The sequence below is a fragment of the Hylobates moloch genome, unplaced genomic scaffold, assembly GCF_009828535.3.
Source record: "Hylobates moloch isolate HMO894 unplaced genomic scaffold, HMol_V3 SCAFFOLD_16, whole genome shotgun sequence".
Taxonomy (NCBI): Eukaryota; Metazoa; Chordata; class Mammalia; order Primates; family Hylobatidae; genus Hylobates; species Hylobates moloch.
Genome location: NW_026652291.1, coordinates 46,014,302 through 46,029,593, shown reverse-complemented (window position 1 = coordinate 46,029,593; position 15,292 = coordinate 46,014,302). Strand labels below are relative to the sequence as shown.

At 43.0% G+C, this 15,292-nt stretch overlaps 2 protein-coding genes across 2 annotated transcripts in view; both read right to left on the bottom strand.

The window, feature by feature from the left end:
- The window catches only part of L3HYPDH (trans-L-3-hydroxyproline dehydratase), a 62,745-nt gene that overhangs the window by 29,699 nt on the left and 17,754 nt on the right, over positions 1-15,292 (bottom strand). Inside the window, exons 5-7 of the transcript XR_009210396.1 lie at positions 9,534-9,738; positions 7,062-7,209; positions 4,311-4,399 (exon numbers count right to left, since the gene is read on the bottom strand). The gene's annotated coding sequence lies outside the window, so the exon portion shown is untranslated. The remainder of the gene's footprint in view (positions 1-4,310; positions 4,400-7,061; positions 7,210-9,533; positions 9,739-15,292) is intronic.
- Positions 12,110-14,011, bottom strand: GPR135 (G protein-coupled receptor 135). The gene is given in 2 exon segments (XM_032135117.2): positions 12,110-13,147; positions 13,149-14,011. Coding segments are annotated over 2 exon segments (1,482 nt in total). The 5' UTR covers positions 13,817-14,011; the 3' UTR covers positions 12,110-12,333.

Sequence of the window (15,292 nt, the reverse complement as noted above, 5' to 3'; positions counted from 1 at the left end):
CTAAATGCTAGTGATATTGTGAGACAAAAAATGCTTCCCCAAATTTCTGAAATGCTCTTTAGGGAGGAGTAATATTCCTATTGATAAGAGCTACTCTACGCCTTTTCATCACAATCTTACCAACTGTCATATTTATGTATTTTCTTTTTGAAAATGTTGAAAAGAGATGAGAAAACCAGCCACAGACTGGGAAAAAAAAATTTGCAAAAGACATATCTGATAAAGAACTGTTATCTAAAATACAAAATAACTGAAAACCCAACAAGAAAATGAACCTGATTTTAAAATGGACAAACGATCTGAATAGACACCTCATCAAAGAATATATGCAAATAGGCAGGGCGCGGTGGCTCACGCTTGTAATCCCAGCACTTTGGGAGGCCGAGGCGGGCGGATCACAAGGTCAGGAGATCGAGACCACGGTGAAATCCCGTCTCTACTAAAAATACAAAAAAATTAGCCAGGCGTGGTGGCAGGTGCCTGTAGTCCCAGCTACTGGGAGAGGCTGAGGCAGGAGAATGGCGTGAACCCGGGAGGCGGAGCTTGCAGTGAGCCGAGATTGCGCCACTGCACTCCATCCTGGGCGACAGAGCGAGACTCTGTCTCAAAAAAAAAAAAAATATATATATATATATATATGCAAATAGAAAATAAGCATATGAAAAGATGCTCAACATTACATGTCATTAGGAAACTTCAAATTAAAACAACATTGAGATATAACTGCACACCTATTAGAACGGCCAAAATCTAAAACACTAATAACACCAAATGCTGGCAAAGATATGGAGCAACAGAAACTCCCATTCATTGCTGGTGGGAATGCAACATGGTACCTCCACGTTGGAAGATCATTCGGCAGTTTCTTACAAACCTAAACACATTTTTAATGTACATTTCAAGAATCATGCTCCTTGACATTTACCCAAATGAGTTGAAAACTTATGTTCACAAAAATGTGCACACAGATCTTTATAGCAGCTTTATTAATAATTGCAAAATATTGGAAGCAACCAAGATGCCATCAGTAAATAAGCAGATAAATAAGCTATGGTACATCCAGACAATGGAATATTAGCACTAAAAGGAAATGAGCTATTTAGCCATGAAAAGCTATCGAGAAACCTAAAATGCATATTACTAAGTGAAAGAAGCCAATCTGAAAAGGCTTCCTACGGTATAATTCCAACTATATGACATTCTGGAAAAGGCAAAACCATGGAGACAGTAACAGTAGCAGTGGTTTCAAGAGACTGGGAGAAGAAAGGGATGAATGGATGGAGCACAGAGGAATTTTAGAGCAATAAAACTCTTCTACATATTTCTATAATTATAGATACATGTTATGACATTTGTCAAAACCCATAGAATGTACCACACCAAGAATGAATGAACGCTAATGTAAACTATGGACTTTGGGTGACAGCAATGTGTCATTGTAGGTTTATTGATTATAACAAATGTACCTCTCTGGTGGGGGATATTGGTAACAGGTGAGGTTTTGCATGTGTTGGGGCAGAGAATAAACGGGAAATCTCTGTACTTTCACTCAATTTTGCCGTGAGCCTAAAGATGCTCTGAAAAATAAAGCCTACTAAAAAAAAGTTGAAAAAAATGCCATGTTTGAAGAATGTTGTCTGCTAAGCACAATCTCTTCTTCCTTATAGCTACTGTTCTTGGCAGAGCTACTTGGATTAACAATGGTGCCTGGCAGGGTAACACAGAGACCATAGGAATAGACATTTTCTTAAGTACATGTGGAAGACCAACTGGGAACTCCAAAATATTTTGTGATGGATGTTAAAGTGGGTTTCTCATGGAGAACCCAGAACTAGGTCATCAAGTCCATTGAAATTAGTGATAAGAGGCTGGCCTAGGTAATGACTTTGGGATTGAAGAGGAACAGATTGGGGAAAAGGGACTTGATGATTGGCAGGTTTTAGGTGTCAAGGGCAGGAAGGAAAAGGGAAACATTTATTTTTCACTCTGCACCCTTTTATACCTTTTCGAATTCATAACATGTGCACATATTACCTATTTTTAAAGTAATTTTTAAAATATGAGATGGGGAAGCAGAGAAAGTAGTCAAAGAGTTTAGGAAGGAATGATCAGAGTGGTTAGTGGAAAACTAGGAAACAGTAAAAACATGAACGCCAGGACAAGAACATTTCCAAAAGGGAAGTGGGGCCAACCATGATGAATGGTTAATATTGAGTGTCAGCTTGATTGGATTGAAGGATGCAAAGTATTGATCCTGAGTGTGTCTGTGAGGGTGTTGCCACAGGAGATTAACATTTGAGTCAGTGGGCTAGGAAAGGCAGACACACCCCTAATCTGGGTGGGCACAATCGAATCAGCTGCCAGCACTGCTAGAATCTAAGCAGGCAGAAAAATGTGAAAACAGAGACTGGCTTAGCCTCCCAGCCTACATCTTTCTCCTGTGCTGGATACGTCCTGCCCTTGAACACTGGAGTCCAAGTTCTTCATTTTTGGAACTTGGACTGGCTCTCCTTGCTCCTCAGCCTGCAGACAGCCTATTGTGGGAACCCTGACTAATACACGTGGTTTATGTTTGGCAAGGTCAAGTAAGGTGGCTGAGAAGTATTCATTGGATTTGGGTCATTTGTGACCTATTCTGTGACTAATTCTGTGAAGCAATGAGTGTAGGAGCCAGATAAAAATGGAATGAGAAAAGAATCGAGTTGAAATAAAGACAATATGTGAATAACATTTTCAAATATTATTTGAGGGTTTTTTCCACTGTATTTCCTTGTACGCACAGGACTTCCTTTACCTTTAGGATTTTCTGAACTAAAGGAGGCTGTGCCAAAAACAAAGAGGTCTTTGGTTTGTTAAAATTTTGGCCCTGCTTTAAATAGGAAGGTTTTAAATCAAGATAATAAGTCCAAGAGAACACACAAAGCTGTAAAAGCCAGGATGACTATCCTAAAGACTAGGTAAAGATGTTTTCAGGTTGGATGAGAGGAGCTTAGAAAATCAAGGAGAGGCCGGGTGCAGTGGCTCACACCTGTAATCCCAGCACTTAGGGAGGCCGAGGCAGGCAGATCACGTGGTCAGGAGATTGACACCAACCTGGCCAACATGGTGAAACCCCATCTCTACTAAAATACAAAAAATTAGCCAGGCCTGGTGGTGCATGCCTGTAGTCCCAGCTACTTGGGAGGCTGAGGCAGGGGAATCACTTGAACCCTGGAGGCAGAGATTGCAGTGAGCCAAGATCGCACCACAGCACTCCGGCCTGGTGACAGAGCGAGACTCTCAAAAAAAAAAAAAAAAAAAATCAAGGAGAATTTAGATGTAAATAGAGCTCTGAGAAGTGTCCTTGTGCCCTGTGTATTGCTGCCCACCCTTGGTGACTGGCCTAGCTATAGAATGATGGGGCAATAAAGGCTGCATGAGCCACTAATAAGTTTGGGGCACCTGAAAGCAAAGAGGACCTGTGTCTTGATTCCCATGCAGACCTCCGGAAGGCAGCAGCAAGACCTCAGAGCCTAAAACTGTTGCTTGGTTTGTTTTGTGCAGAATTTTCCATTTTGTTTTTTACTGCAACCTATAAGAAGGGGTTCATTTTACACTGAGACCTAGCACACACTCGTATATAACTGAAATGTTTCATGAACCCATACTTATTTCTACTAAGTGTATTAGTTATTATTGTTGTGTAACAAGCTAGCTCCAAATTTAGCAGCTTAAAACAATTATTCTCTCAAAGCTTCTGTGAGTCAGAAACTTGGAGCAGATTAGCTGGGTAGTTCTGATATAGGTCTCTTAAGGGGTTGTAATTAAGATGTCAGCTGGAGCTGCTTCCAAGATGGCTCACTCATATGGGTGTTGGCAAGAGGCCTCAGTACCTCACCTTGTGGGCTCCTCCACAGGGCTGCTTGAGTGTCCTCACAACATGGCAGTTGGGTTTCCCCAGAATAATTGAATTGAGAAAGAGCAACAAGAAAGCCACAGTCAATACCTTTTTTTGCCCTAATATTTAAGACATCTTCACTTCTGCCACATTCTGTTCATCAAAAGTGATCATCATAACACTATTTAGTGGGAGGAAAATGCACTCTGCTAAAAACTTTCAATTTTTCAATCTCCCTAACACTTGAGGATAGCCATGTGATATAGTTCTGGCAGTAAGATGTAATCAGACATCTCTGGGAAGGTCATGTCTTCCTGATTAGAAAGACAAAACTTTTTGGAAAAAGCCCTTATTCTCTCTTTTCTATTTCTTCGAATGGAGAGTGGAGACCTGGAAGTGCAAGTCATCTTGCAAACATATGTCAATATGAAACCTGCAAGTCCAGGATGGAGGCCTGGAAAGCTGCATCTCTGATGATATTCTTTGGCTGCTCTTTCCTTGACTTGTTGAGACAAACAACCCCTAATGAGTTAAAAAAAAAAAAAAAAAAGTAATGAGTCACTAAGTACAGCTCACACTTAAGGGGAAAGAAAATTAGTTTATATCATTTGAAGGGAAGAGTATCAAATAATTTTACAACTATCAAACTATGTGTGGTGAAATCTGATATGTTTTATGCTGTCCTACACCACTTCAGTTTGTTTTAAATGTTGGTTATGACCCATTACACTAAATTCATGACTTACCGTTGGTTGTAACCCACAATGTAAATAGTCTAAAATCACTCTATTGGCAAAACTGCAGGGAAACAATCATACTCATAATTTGGTGAACTCTATTTCACTTCCACCAAATGGTGGAAGTGAAAAATGGTACAACCTATAGAGAAGGTAATGTGGCAATTTGTATTAAATTATAAATGTATTTAGCCTTTGAACCATCACTCCTACCTATGAGATTCTACCATATAGAAATACCTGCACACATACAAAATGTTTTATGTGTAAGCTGCTTCATTGCAGCATTATTTTCCAATAGTATAAAATTAGAGATAACCTGTCGATCAAAAGAAGGTGGCTACATTTTGATATTATCAAATATTTTGATATATCTGTACAGTGGAATACCATGAAGCTATTTAGAAAAAGAATAACTTTGAATATATCATAGGGAACAATTTCCAGGATATATTGTTAAATGAAAAAAATCAATGTGCATATAGTATGCTAACTTTTGTGTATAAGAGGGAGAAAATTAAGAAAATATGCCTTTCCTTTTACATAAACAAAAAATTAATAAAAAGTGGTTGCCTGAGAAAAGTGAGGACAAGGTGAACAGGGCAGATGTAGACCAGAGACTTTTAATGTATATTTGTTGAAAGATAGTTTGGCTAAATATAAGATTCTTGGTTGACAGTTTTTTCGTTTAGCACTTTGAATATGTTATCCCTCTACCTTCCGGCCTCCATTGTTTCTGATAAGTCAGTTGTTAATCTTATTGGGATTCCCTTATGTGTGACAGGTTGTTTTTCTCTTGCTGCTTTCAAGGTTTTTCCTTTGTCGTTGTCTCTCAGCATTTTTACTATTTTACTATTTACTATCTGTGTATGTCTCTTTGTGTTTGTCTTACTTAGGAGTTTCTTGAGTTTCTTGGATGTGTGTAGACTAATTCTTTTAAGACTCAAATTTGGGAAGTTTTCAACCATTATTTCTTCAAATACTGTTTCTGCTCTTTTTTCTCTCTCTTCTTTTTTTGGTAGTCACATTACACATATATTAATGTACTTAATGGTCTCCCACAGGTCTTTGAGGCTGTATTCATTTTTTTCTGCATTATTTTTCTCTCTGTTGTTCAGCTTACATAATCTCTATTGAACTATATTCAAGTTTGCTAATTCTTTCTTCTGCCAGTTCAAATTTACTGTTGAGCCCCTGTAGTCAAGTTTTAATTTTAGTTATTGTAATTTTCAACTCAAGGAATTCCATGTTTCTTTTTTTATAAATTCTATCTCTTTATTAATCTCTATTGATGAGACATTTTCAACATGCCTTCTTTTACTTCTTTAAGCATAGTTTAAAAAATTATTTGAATATATTCATAAAGTCTACTTTAAAGAGTTTGTTAAATTTGCCATCTGATCCCTCTCATGGACAGTTTCTTCTGTTGCCTGCTTTTTTTTCCTGGGTACAGTTCATATTTTCCCATTTCTGTGCATGTCTCATATATTTATTGTTCTTGTTGTTGCAAACTGGATGCTTTCTATAGAAAGAACCAGGGAAAAAGACAGCTAAGAAAAACCCTCATGGAACAACTCTGTAGCAGCTCCAGATACACGTTTCTACTTCTCCTTCTGTGGGGCTTATAACTACTGTTTGTTTATTTATTTGTTTAGTTACTGGACTATTTTGGGGTAGTCTTTTTGCTCTGTGGTGTGAAGCTTCTGGTGGTGTTCCTCAGAGGACACAGCCTTGGGTATGCCTACAGTCACCCTTGGAGAACAGTGGCTTTAGTAGGGCTCTGTTTGACTGTCTCTTTTCCTGATCACTTCTAGATGTTAGGTGTCACTAATTATTTGCTAATTGCCCTATTGTTTTTGACAATGCTCTTGGGCATAAATTGCTCCACAGTCTGATCCAATTGCAGGGGCAGTTTTTGAGGTTAGTTTAGACCTCAGGAGAGCTCTTTTTAGCTGTCTCTTCTGGGTTCTCTCTGGTAAACTAGCTGCCCTATGGTTTAGCTTCTAACTCTCATGAAATTTTTAACCTCCTCTTAATTGTTTACCACCAAAACTCCATTGTTTTTGAGAATGCCCTTAGACTTGAACTTCTCCACACTTTGTTTCAAATAAAATTAGTTCCTTTGGAGAGAGCTTCAGGGCTGTCTGTTTAAAGGCCTGTCTCTACTCCTATGCGAACTCTGAGTCATGGCTCTGAATTATGGGGGCAGGGATGGTGGCCTGCTTCTTTTGGAATGGTTGCTCCAAAAGTAGGGCATTGGGTGGGGGGGTCATAACAGCGGGTCTTCTCAGCTTGCCTGTTCAAGCATGAAGTCTCAGTCCTACAAATGAGCTTGTTTGAGAACAATCATGGCCCCAGTATTCCCAGCATGCCACACCCTAGTAAAGCATTTGCTCTGTGAGTGGGAGGTAGGTAGAAGACAACTCCAGCTTCTTGGCTGCACTCACCTGGAATTTAAGCTCTGCAACATGTAGCCTGAGAGATGTGAAGTTCTTGTAACCTGCCCCTCTGAGGAAAATAAGATAGTCCTGGGATCTCAGAGAAGAAAGAGACATGTGCTTTTTCCACCTGGAATGGAGTCTCTGTCATGCTGAGCTGGGAATAGGGAGAGAGAGAGTAGGTTATAAACGAAATGCCACAGACTCACTATTCTTACTGAGTTTTAGATTTTCTTAATTAATGTTTCTGCATTTTCTATATGCCATTAGGATAATTTAATAAGATTAAAAATTATTGTCTTGAAAATAATGTTCACTAGTTAAACTTGTTTAATTGAGATCCACAGAGCTCCTCATTGCCATTCCAGAAGTGGAACTTCCAAAGTATATTTTATGTATAATTTTGATTTATTGACCCAACAATATCAAAACATATCAAAAATCAAAAATATTGGAAAAAATTTTTAAAAAGCAGCCTGTGACCTCCTAATGGGTGTGGTCACAGCCCTCTATGGTTCTGAGGTGGAGTAATGATTTTTTTGTGTTTAGAGAGGGGCTCTAAAGTGGTCATTTGAGCTGGGTCCTCTTGGACTGAAGTGAGAGATAATTAATTACTCAGCAAGCCATGGATATAAGGCCAGAGACAGACTGATGGATGCCTTGGCAGATGCCAGGGTGAATGGATGACAACTGAGGACTTATGTTCACCAATGCACTGGCACTAATAAGCCCTAGAACCTAGATGCTGTCATCTTAAGTTTTACCATCTGGCAGAGTAAGATGCTGAGTTGCAGAAAAATAATAACTTTCTTTTTTACACCACTAAAAGTGTAGACTACAATTTAGATCAATTGTAAAAGTACAGGCAATTCTTTTGATGAGTTAGCTGAAGGAAAGGAACTGAGGGAGAGAAAAGGAGGGAAGAATGGGCATTTTTCCTCTCAAGTGAGAGATTACGGCATGCTTAAGTGCTCATGGCAGGGATATGGTTCAGTGGGAAGGCTAAGGATACCAGGGAACAGAAGTAATAGATAGCATGAGATTCCCGAGGCTGCAGAAGGGACCAGCTTCATTATAATTGGAAAACATAGCTGAGAACTAGTACAAATCTAGTTTAGTTAGGTTTGGTGGCTAAAATATGAAGAAATGTGCTTCTGATGGTTTCTATTTTCTTGGAGAAGCAGCACCAAAAGTCATATTCCAAGAGGTTAGTGTTGGTTAAATGTTTGCATGGTTTGCATATTCTAAGAGGTTAGGGTTGGTTAAAAGTTTGAAGGGTCACAAAAGGGGGCAGAAGGAGTGAGTTGACAAGTGAAAACACTCAGGTTGCGAGCAGGGTGGAAGGGCCAGGCAAGGCTATGGATTCTAAGTGCAGTGGGTACTAATAGATCTGATTCTGTAATTTTTCTCCAATGCTGTTCAGATGCGCTGGAGCAGGAATGGGGAAAATGGATGACTGGGGTCATCTTGAGTGGAATTACCCCAGAAAATAACTGCTCAGAAATTCTTATGTATTTTTTAAAAACACACATATATAGTTGTTTTCCAAATTAGAAACAAAATCTTTTCTTTTAAATGTTATGCTGTTTTCCCACTCCTTTGATAGTTGTCCTTATCTTCCTTGGCACTTTTCCAGGTTTCTCATTGTCTTTTTCAAAAGATAGAGGCAGTACAGTATAGCAGTTAAGAGACGACTTCTGGCACCAATCTGCCAGGTGCAAATCTCATGTTTAGCACTTACTAGCTGTGTGATCACAAAACACCGCTGTGCCTTGGCCGGGCGCAGTGGCTCACGCCTGTAATCCTAGCACTTTGGGAGGCCAAGGCGGGTGGATCACGAGGTCAGGAGATCGAGACCACAGTGAAACCCCGTCTCTACTAAAAAAATACAAAAAATTAGCCGGGCGCGGTGGCGGGCGCCTGTAGTCCCAGCTACTCGGGAGGCTGAGGCAGGAGAATGGCGTGAACCCGGGAGGCGGAGCTTGCACTGAGCCAAGATCGCGCCACTGCACTCCAGCCTGGGCGACAGAGCCAGACTCCATCTCAAAAAAAAAACAAAAAAACACACAAAAAAAACCACCTCTGTGCCTCGGTTTTCTCATCTGTGAAATGGGGAGAGTGATAATATAGTATGCCTTAATAAGATTGCTCTAAGGATTAAATGAGCTAATGCACCTACTATACAGAGTACTACTTGTTGCTGTTATTATTTCCGCCCAAATGAAATACCCAAACTGGGAGCAGCATGAAACATGAAGGATTACATCCTGGCCTTTACATAGTACTCAATATTCAATCCATTCCAATATTTCATAGCTTTTCTTTCTCCTTTTCCCACGAAGTCACTATAATTGCATACTCATAGTAAGCACAAGGAAAGGTCGAAGTCTTAGAGTATTTTGAGAATCATTCTTTCTTCACCTTTTGAGGTATTGATTGTCTAAGTATTTACGCTGGGTCAAATGGGTGGCTGACTTATACCTGAGTATCATCTCTTGCTTCCAAGTTCATCTCTTTTCTTTGATAGCCTCTTCTGAAAGTGCTACACCTTTTCTTCTCCACGAGTAAACTTGTTATGGCTGACTGTTGTTACAAAGCCACAAGGTCCTTGCTGAGGCTGTAAGCCCTCTGCAGATGAGTACGGTGGCTTCTACCTTTTAGTAGCCTTAGCTCCCAGGAAGTTGCCCTTATATAAAGTAGAAAACAAAAATGGTAGATGATGATCACGACAATGATAATGACGACAGTACCATAACTGATCATTCTTGATTTCCTTACCTGTAGACTTCTGTGGGGATAGAGAGAAACAAACATGGGGTTCTGAGGCCAAACAGACTGCAGTTCAAATCCTAGTTCTACCACTAAATAGTTGGATAGCCTTAGATTAAAAACAAACAATTTAGAGCATTGTAAGTTGTTCAGTCATTTATGAACAATTTTCTCTTTTTCCCCTCCAATTCTTGCCTACCATGACTCTCAGAGCCACTAACAGAATGGTCTCTTTCACAAGCCATGCCTTTCCTAAAACTTCCTGCCACCGAAAAGGTAGGGCTGGAATTCCTTTTCTTCCTTAAAGTCCTTCATGCCATCACCTTGTCACTTCCAATCTCTCAGATTTTCCCTTCACTCACCAGGTAGGTTTATTCTTTATCCCGTTCATTTTTCAATGCCTTCCTTCAATTCTTCTTCTCAGGCGACACACTATTTTGCAACACGCTCACCTCCTTACTCTAAGATCTCTAACTCTCTGCCCTTTATTCACAACTGTACTTCCTATTCTATGATGTCTTTTATAATTGGAAAACTTTATCGTTTCTCTCTAAATCCCAAAAGTGACTCGGTACCAAAAAATACACAATTTTTTGCCTTTAACAGGCAAATACCGCAGATACCTGTTTTTGTTAATCCAGCTGCATGAAGTCTGTATATGCTTTATAAAATAAGGGCTAGAGGGGAGAGATTATCTCATCTACTTTGTACTACATTGAGTCTAGCAAAATATACACAATTTACAAACTTCTGATTTGTGATGATACCCTGAGAAGCAGAAAAAATTAAAACATCTTTAGCTCTGACATGAATCATATATTTCCACCTTTGATTACAAAATAATGACATGTACCCACCTATCAAACAAAGAAATACTTAAAAGCATATTTAAATACTTTACAGGAAGAAAATGCTGGCTTTTCACATTGAAATCTTCATACGACAGCTAATGTCTTTTCATATCTACTGTAAATAACTTGTTCAATTAAGGCTATGAAATACTGAAGAAAAGAGGGGCAGGATGGAGGGAAAGAAAGAGGGAAAAATAACATTTTAAAAAATTCTGAGTGAATGATTCTGTGTATAGTCGTATTTAACATTAGAAAGTTCACATACACAAATCCTGAGTAACGGTTCTGAATTATTGTAAAACCATCTTTTCTGCTAAGATAGAAATTTAAAAAGCATCTTTGATTTGCATATTTCTAAAGATATTTTCAGTTTGCTTGAAGTTCTTCTCCAACTTTATGCCTGTGTTTTAATACCCTGTTACATATAGTCCCACAACTATTCTCCCTTTAATAAATACTATATTATCTTCCACAAGTCATAGCTATAAAGCAACCATCAGCTATTTTAAAAAACACAAAATATACCAAATTTCTAAATGTAGGAGAGTATGATCTTCCTGGAAAAGTCTATGCTAATTCCAAGCGGCTGCTTCTCAAAATAGCTTTAGAATTTTTCTTAAGAATCGTTTTCAGTTAGCTATAAGCCACATAGGAAACCCAACCTTGTTGTTTTATAGCGGTCTCATTTTAAAAAATAATAATAATTTAAATAAAGTGGCATCACTCGCCTTATTCAATCAACTTGACTTCAAATTACATTTTTGGCTATACCCAAAAATCAAATTTACCTCAAAAGACAAAGATTTTCTACAATGAAAATATTTTTTTAAATGTGAAAGCATTCTGAGAGCAGCATTCCAAAATTTATCAGAAATAAAAGTAACAGGTTAGAGTAAGGATAAAGCTTCAAAGTTTTCCAAGGAAGATCATTTTGGGAGTATGACGCAGGTGGAAGGAATGTTAATTTTTACATATAATCTTGGAAAACATTTAAAACACACCTTTCTTTATGTTCATACTTCTATTTGTCCTTCAGCTGGTTGAATTTTATCTAATAATAACCACCTTTTCAAAATCCTAAAATGATTTTAAATGCGTTATGAATTAAAAATTTTCCACAAAGGTTATTAAGGGGTGGGGTGAGGAAGTGCACCAATGTGTGTAAGGATAAGACTTTTCCACTTGCAATCTAAGCACCCAAAGCATGTCAGAGGTGTAAGCTCTAGAAGCTAAAGTTTTGTTGGATGCTAGCGATTTAGAGGGGCTTTCAAGCAGCTCTGAGGATCTCCATTCATTCCTGAAATTCTGTGTAGTTGAACAATACTAGTTGCATTCAATGTTTTGTTTGTTTCACAGTGTGGTCCTATAATATGAGCTTTTCAGTTATAGTGAATGTTATTTTTGTCATTTTTGGCACTTACAGTTCACAATGCTTGGTTATGTGGTTTAAGATTGTTTTAATTTTTGCATTTTACAGTCCTTTTGGCACTTTTGAAGAAGGGACATTGTCTTTTATGTTGTTTGGGGAAAGTGGTAAGCCTCCCCCGTCTGTAGCTTTAAATGTTTGGCTTTATGAAATCCACGACTCTCCCCCAGAATCTTCCATCATTAAATAATGCGAGTGGAAATTTGCCTTCATAAGCTGGCCATCCCAACCTTTCTTAGAGGCTGGTATCCCCAGCTTCGGATTTAGGCTGTTTGGTCGCTGCCGTCACAGGCTCTGGTGGTCCCTCTCGGCAGAAAAGTACAACTGGATTTTTGCGGGCCCACATGGCCACGTCCCCTCCCACTCCACTGGCGAGGTTGGAAGAGGACATCCTGCTGCAGGCCCCCAGCCGGTTGGCATAGCGGTTTCGAAGGCGATTGCGGCTTCTGGCTTGCAGACCCGGGCCCTGGCTGGGCAGGAAAGCGTCCACATTCCTAGTCCGGTAGCCCTCCTCCCGGTTGCGCCCTAGGAGCATCGAAATGTTGGGATTGCGAATGGCGTAGATGACAGGGTTGATGGCCCCATTGGCCCAGGTCAGCCAGACGGCCACCACGTTGAGGAGCGAGGGGACCTGCACGGTCTGGGCCTGCCGGGCGGCGGCCAGCAGCACCAGGAAGCAGTAGGGCCCCCAGCAGCAGATGACGAAGACGATCATGATGAGCACGGTGGTGGCCGTGCGCACCTCGCTGAAGAAGCGCAGCACGCGCGCGTAGGTGTTCACCGGCCGCACGCGCACGTCCGACAGGCGCACCGTCTTGCAGATGTGGTAGTGGCAGAAGCACATGAGCAGGAAGGGCAGCAGGTAGCAGGCCACCACCAGCCCCACGCTGAAGGCCGCGCCCAGCTGCGCGGGGTCCGGGGAGGTCCGGTAGAGGCAGCCGTGGAAGCTCTGCGCCGCCGCGAGTTCCCGGGGCGCCCCGAGCAGCTCCCAGGGCAAGGAGAAGCCCAGGGCAGTCAGCCAGGCGCCCGCCAGCAACTGCAGCGCGCGGCGGCGGCCGCACGATGGCGCAGTAGCGGTCCAAGGAGATGAGCGCCACGCTGAGCGTGGACACGATGCCGAAGCACGAGCTGAAGAAGCGGCTGGCGGCGCAGAAGCCGCGCCAGGGCCCCGCGGCAGCGGCAGGCGCCGAGCCCCCGGGCGGCGTGAAGAGGTCCAGGAAGGCGGCGGGCAGGCAGAGCAGCGCCGTGAGCAGATCCGATAGGGACAGCGACAGGATGAAACCGTTGGTGACGGTGCGGAGCTGCCGGTGCTTCACAATCACCCCCATCACCGCGCAGTTGCCCAGGCTAGACAGCAGGAAGATGAGCAGGAGGACGAGCGCCTGGGCCGCCACCGCAGCTCCGTGCGACAGCAGCGGCGCCACCTCCGGGCCCAGCGGCGGCCTCACCGCCGCCCCCGCCTCCCGCGCTGCCCCGGACCCGCCAAGGCCGCCGCCACCTGTAGCGGCAGCTGTGCGGCCTCCGCTTGCGTCGCTCAGGTTCCCCAGCGCCGCGACCGCTGCGGTCGCCACGGTGCTGAAGGAGAGCACGGCCGCGGTGGCCGCGGAGGAAGTCCCGCCAGGCGGGCCGGCCGCGGAGGGGGCGCCGGGGTGTGGGCTGCCCAGTAAGGCCATGCTCGCTGGTGGGCGGGCCGGCAGCGGCGGCGGCGGCTCCTCCATGGGGCCCAGTGGCGGCCGCGGATCTGCTCATCCCGCACCGGGGGCGGCGGCCGCTAGGTCGGAGGGGTGGCTCGGGGCCGGGGGCTAGCGGCCGCCGCGGGGAGCTGGGCTCGGCCAGAGGGGTGGCGGTCGCCGGTGACCTGGCGGAGCCTTTGACGTGGGTTCCAGCGTTGCCGAGGGAACCGCGTGTTTACGCAGGAGCCCGGGGCGGGACGCCAGCCCAGTACCAGCTGCAAAGCCGGCCCGCGACACCGCCCCTCCGGAGGTTACCGGCCGGGGTCTTCGGGTTTCCGAGAGTGCCAGGTCGACCTCTCAGGGACCACTATCCGGCTAGATAAAGCGCGACTGGCATGCAAACAAATGACCAGATTCAAAGAAAGTTCTCTCTTGCTCTCCTTTGTAGGGTACAAATGTTCTACAGGCAGGCCTTTTGGGGAGTGGTGGTGGGGGTGGGGGGGCGCTTTGCTTCCTGTGGGTGCTTTTGGTATATACAGGTAGGAAAGGAATCTAGAACGTGAAGTGAAAGAAAAATCCAGAAGTCTACATCCAGACATCTTACACTTGAGAAGCAGACTAATTTAAACCAGTAATTCTCAAACTTGAGCTAACAGAATTCACATAGAGGGCGTGTTAAAATACAAGTGACGAGGTCTCAACCCCAGCGTTTCGAATTATGTCTGGGGAAGTGCCCAAGAATTTGTATCTCTAACGGGTTCGCCGGTGGTGATGATGATGCTGGTCTCAGGACCACACTTTGAGAACCACTGATGTCAAGAGCTTCATAAAATGCAGATCCCCTGGCTGACAGAATTATGAGGGTGGGTTCATAACTCTAAACCCCGTAGGTGATTCTGATACAGGTGTTCTGAGGAGCTAGGATATGCATCTTCTTTAGATGTTACTTCATTTCCAAGGGCCTGGACCTCAGGCCCCTACTGGCTGATAAATGGGGGAAGAGGGTTTGGTGCCTTGCCCTGCTAGCAGCCTTCATCTGTGCTCAGGAATGGGGTATGTTTTGAGTCTAAGGTGCTGCCAGCCTGGCAATCATCACAGATGCAGCTCCAGGTACCTGGCTGGGAGATACAGGGAAAAGAAAGGCAGGGCTACCCAGGGAAGTTGCATGTCAAGTTTCTGGGCATGGCCTCTAATGGGGAGAAGTGTGATAAACCCTCAGGTTAACTAACCCTGGGCTCTTCTCTAAAGCAGTGGTTCACAGAGTATGGACATTGGACCAGCAGCATCAACATCCCCTGGAAACCTTGAGATACAAATTATCAGGCCTACAGTACATAGGATACCCTTGATCTACTGAAACTCCTGTGGTGGGGCCCAGGCACCTATGTTTTAACAAGCCCTCCCAGTGATTCTGATGCACAAATTTGAGAAACACTGCTCTAAAGAATGACTAGTACATTTATTTGTAGGTCTTAGAATCAATGGTATTAGTATTTGGAGTGCTTATTTCATTCAGAAAAA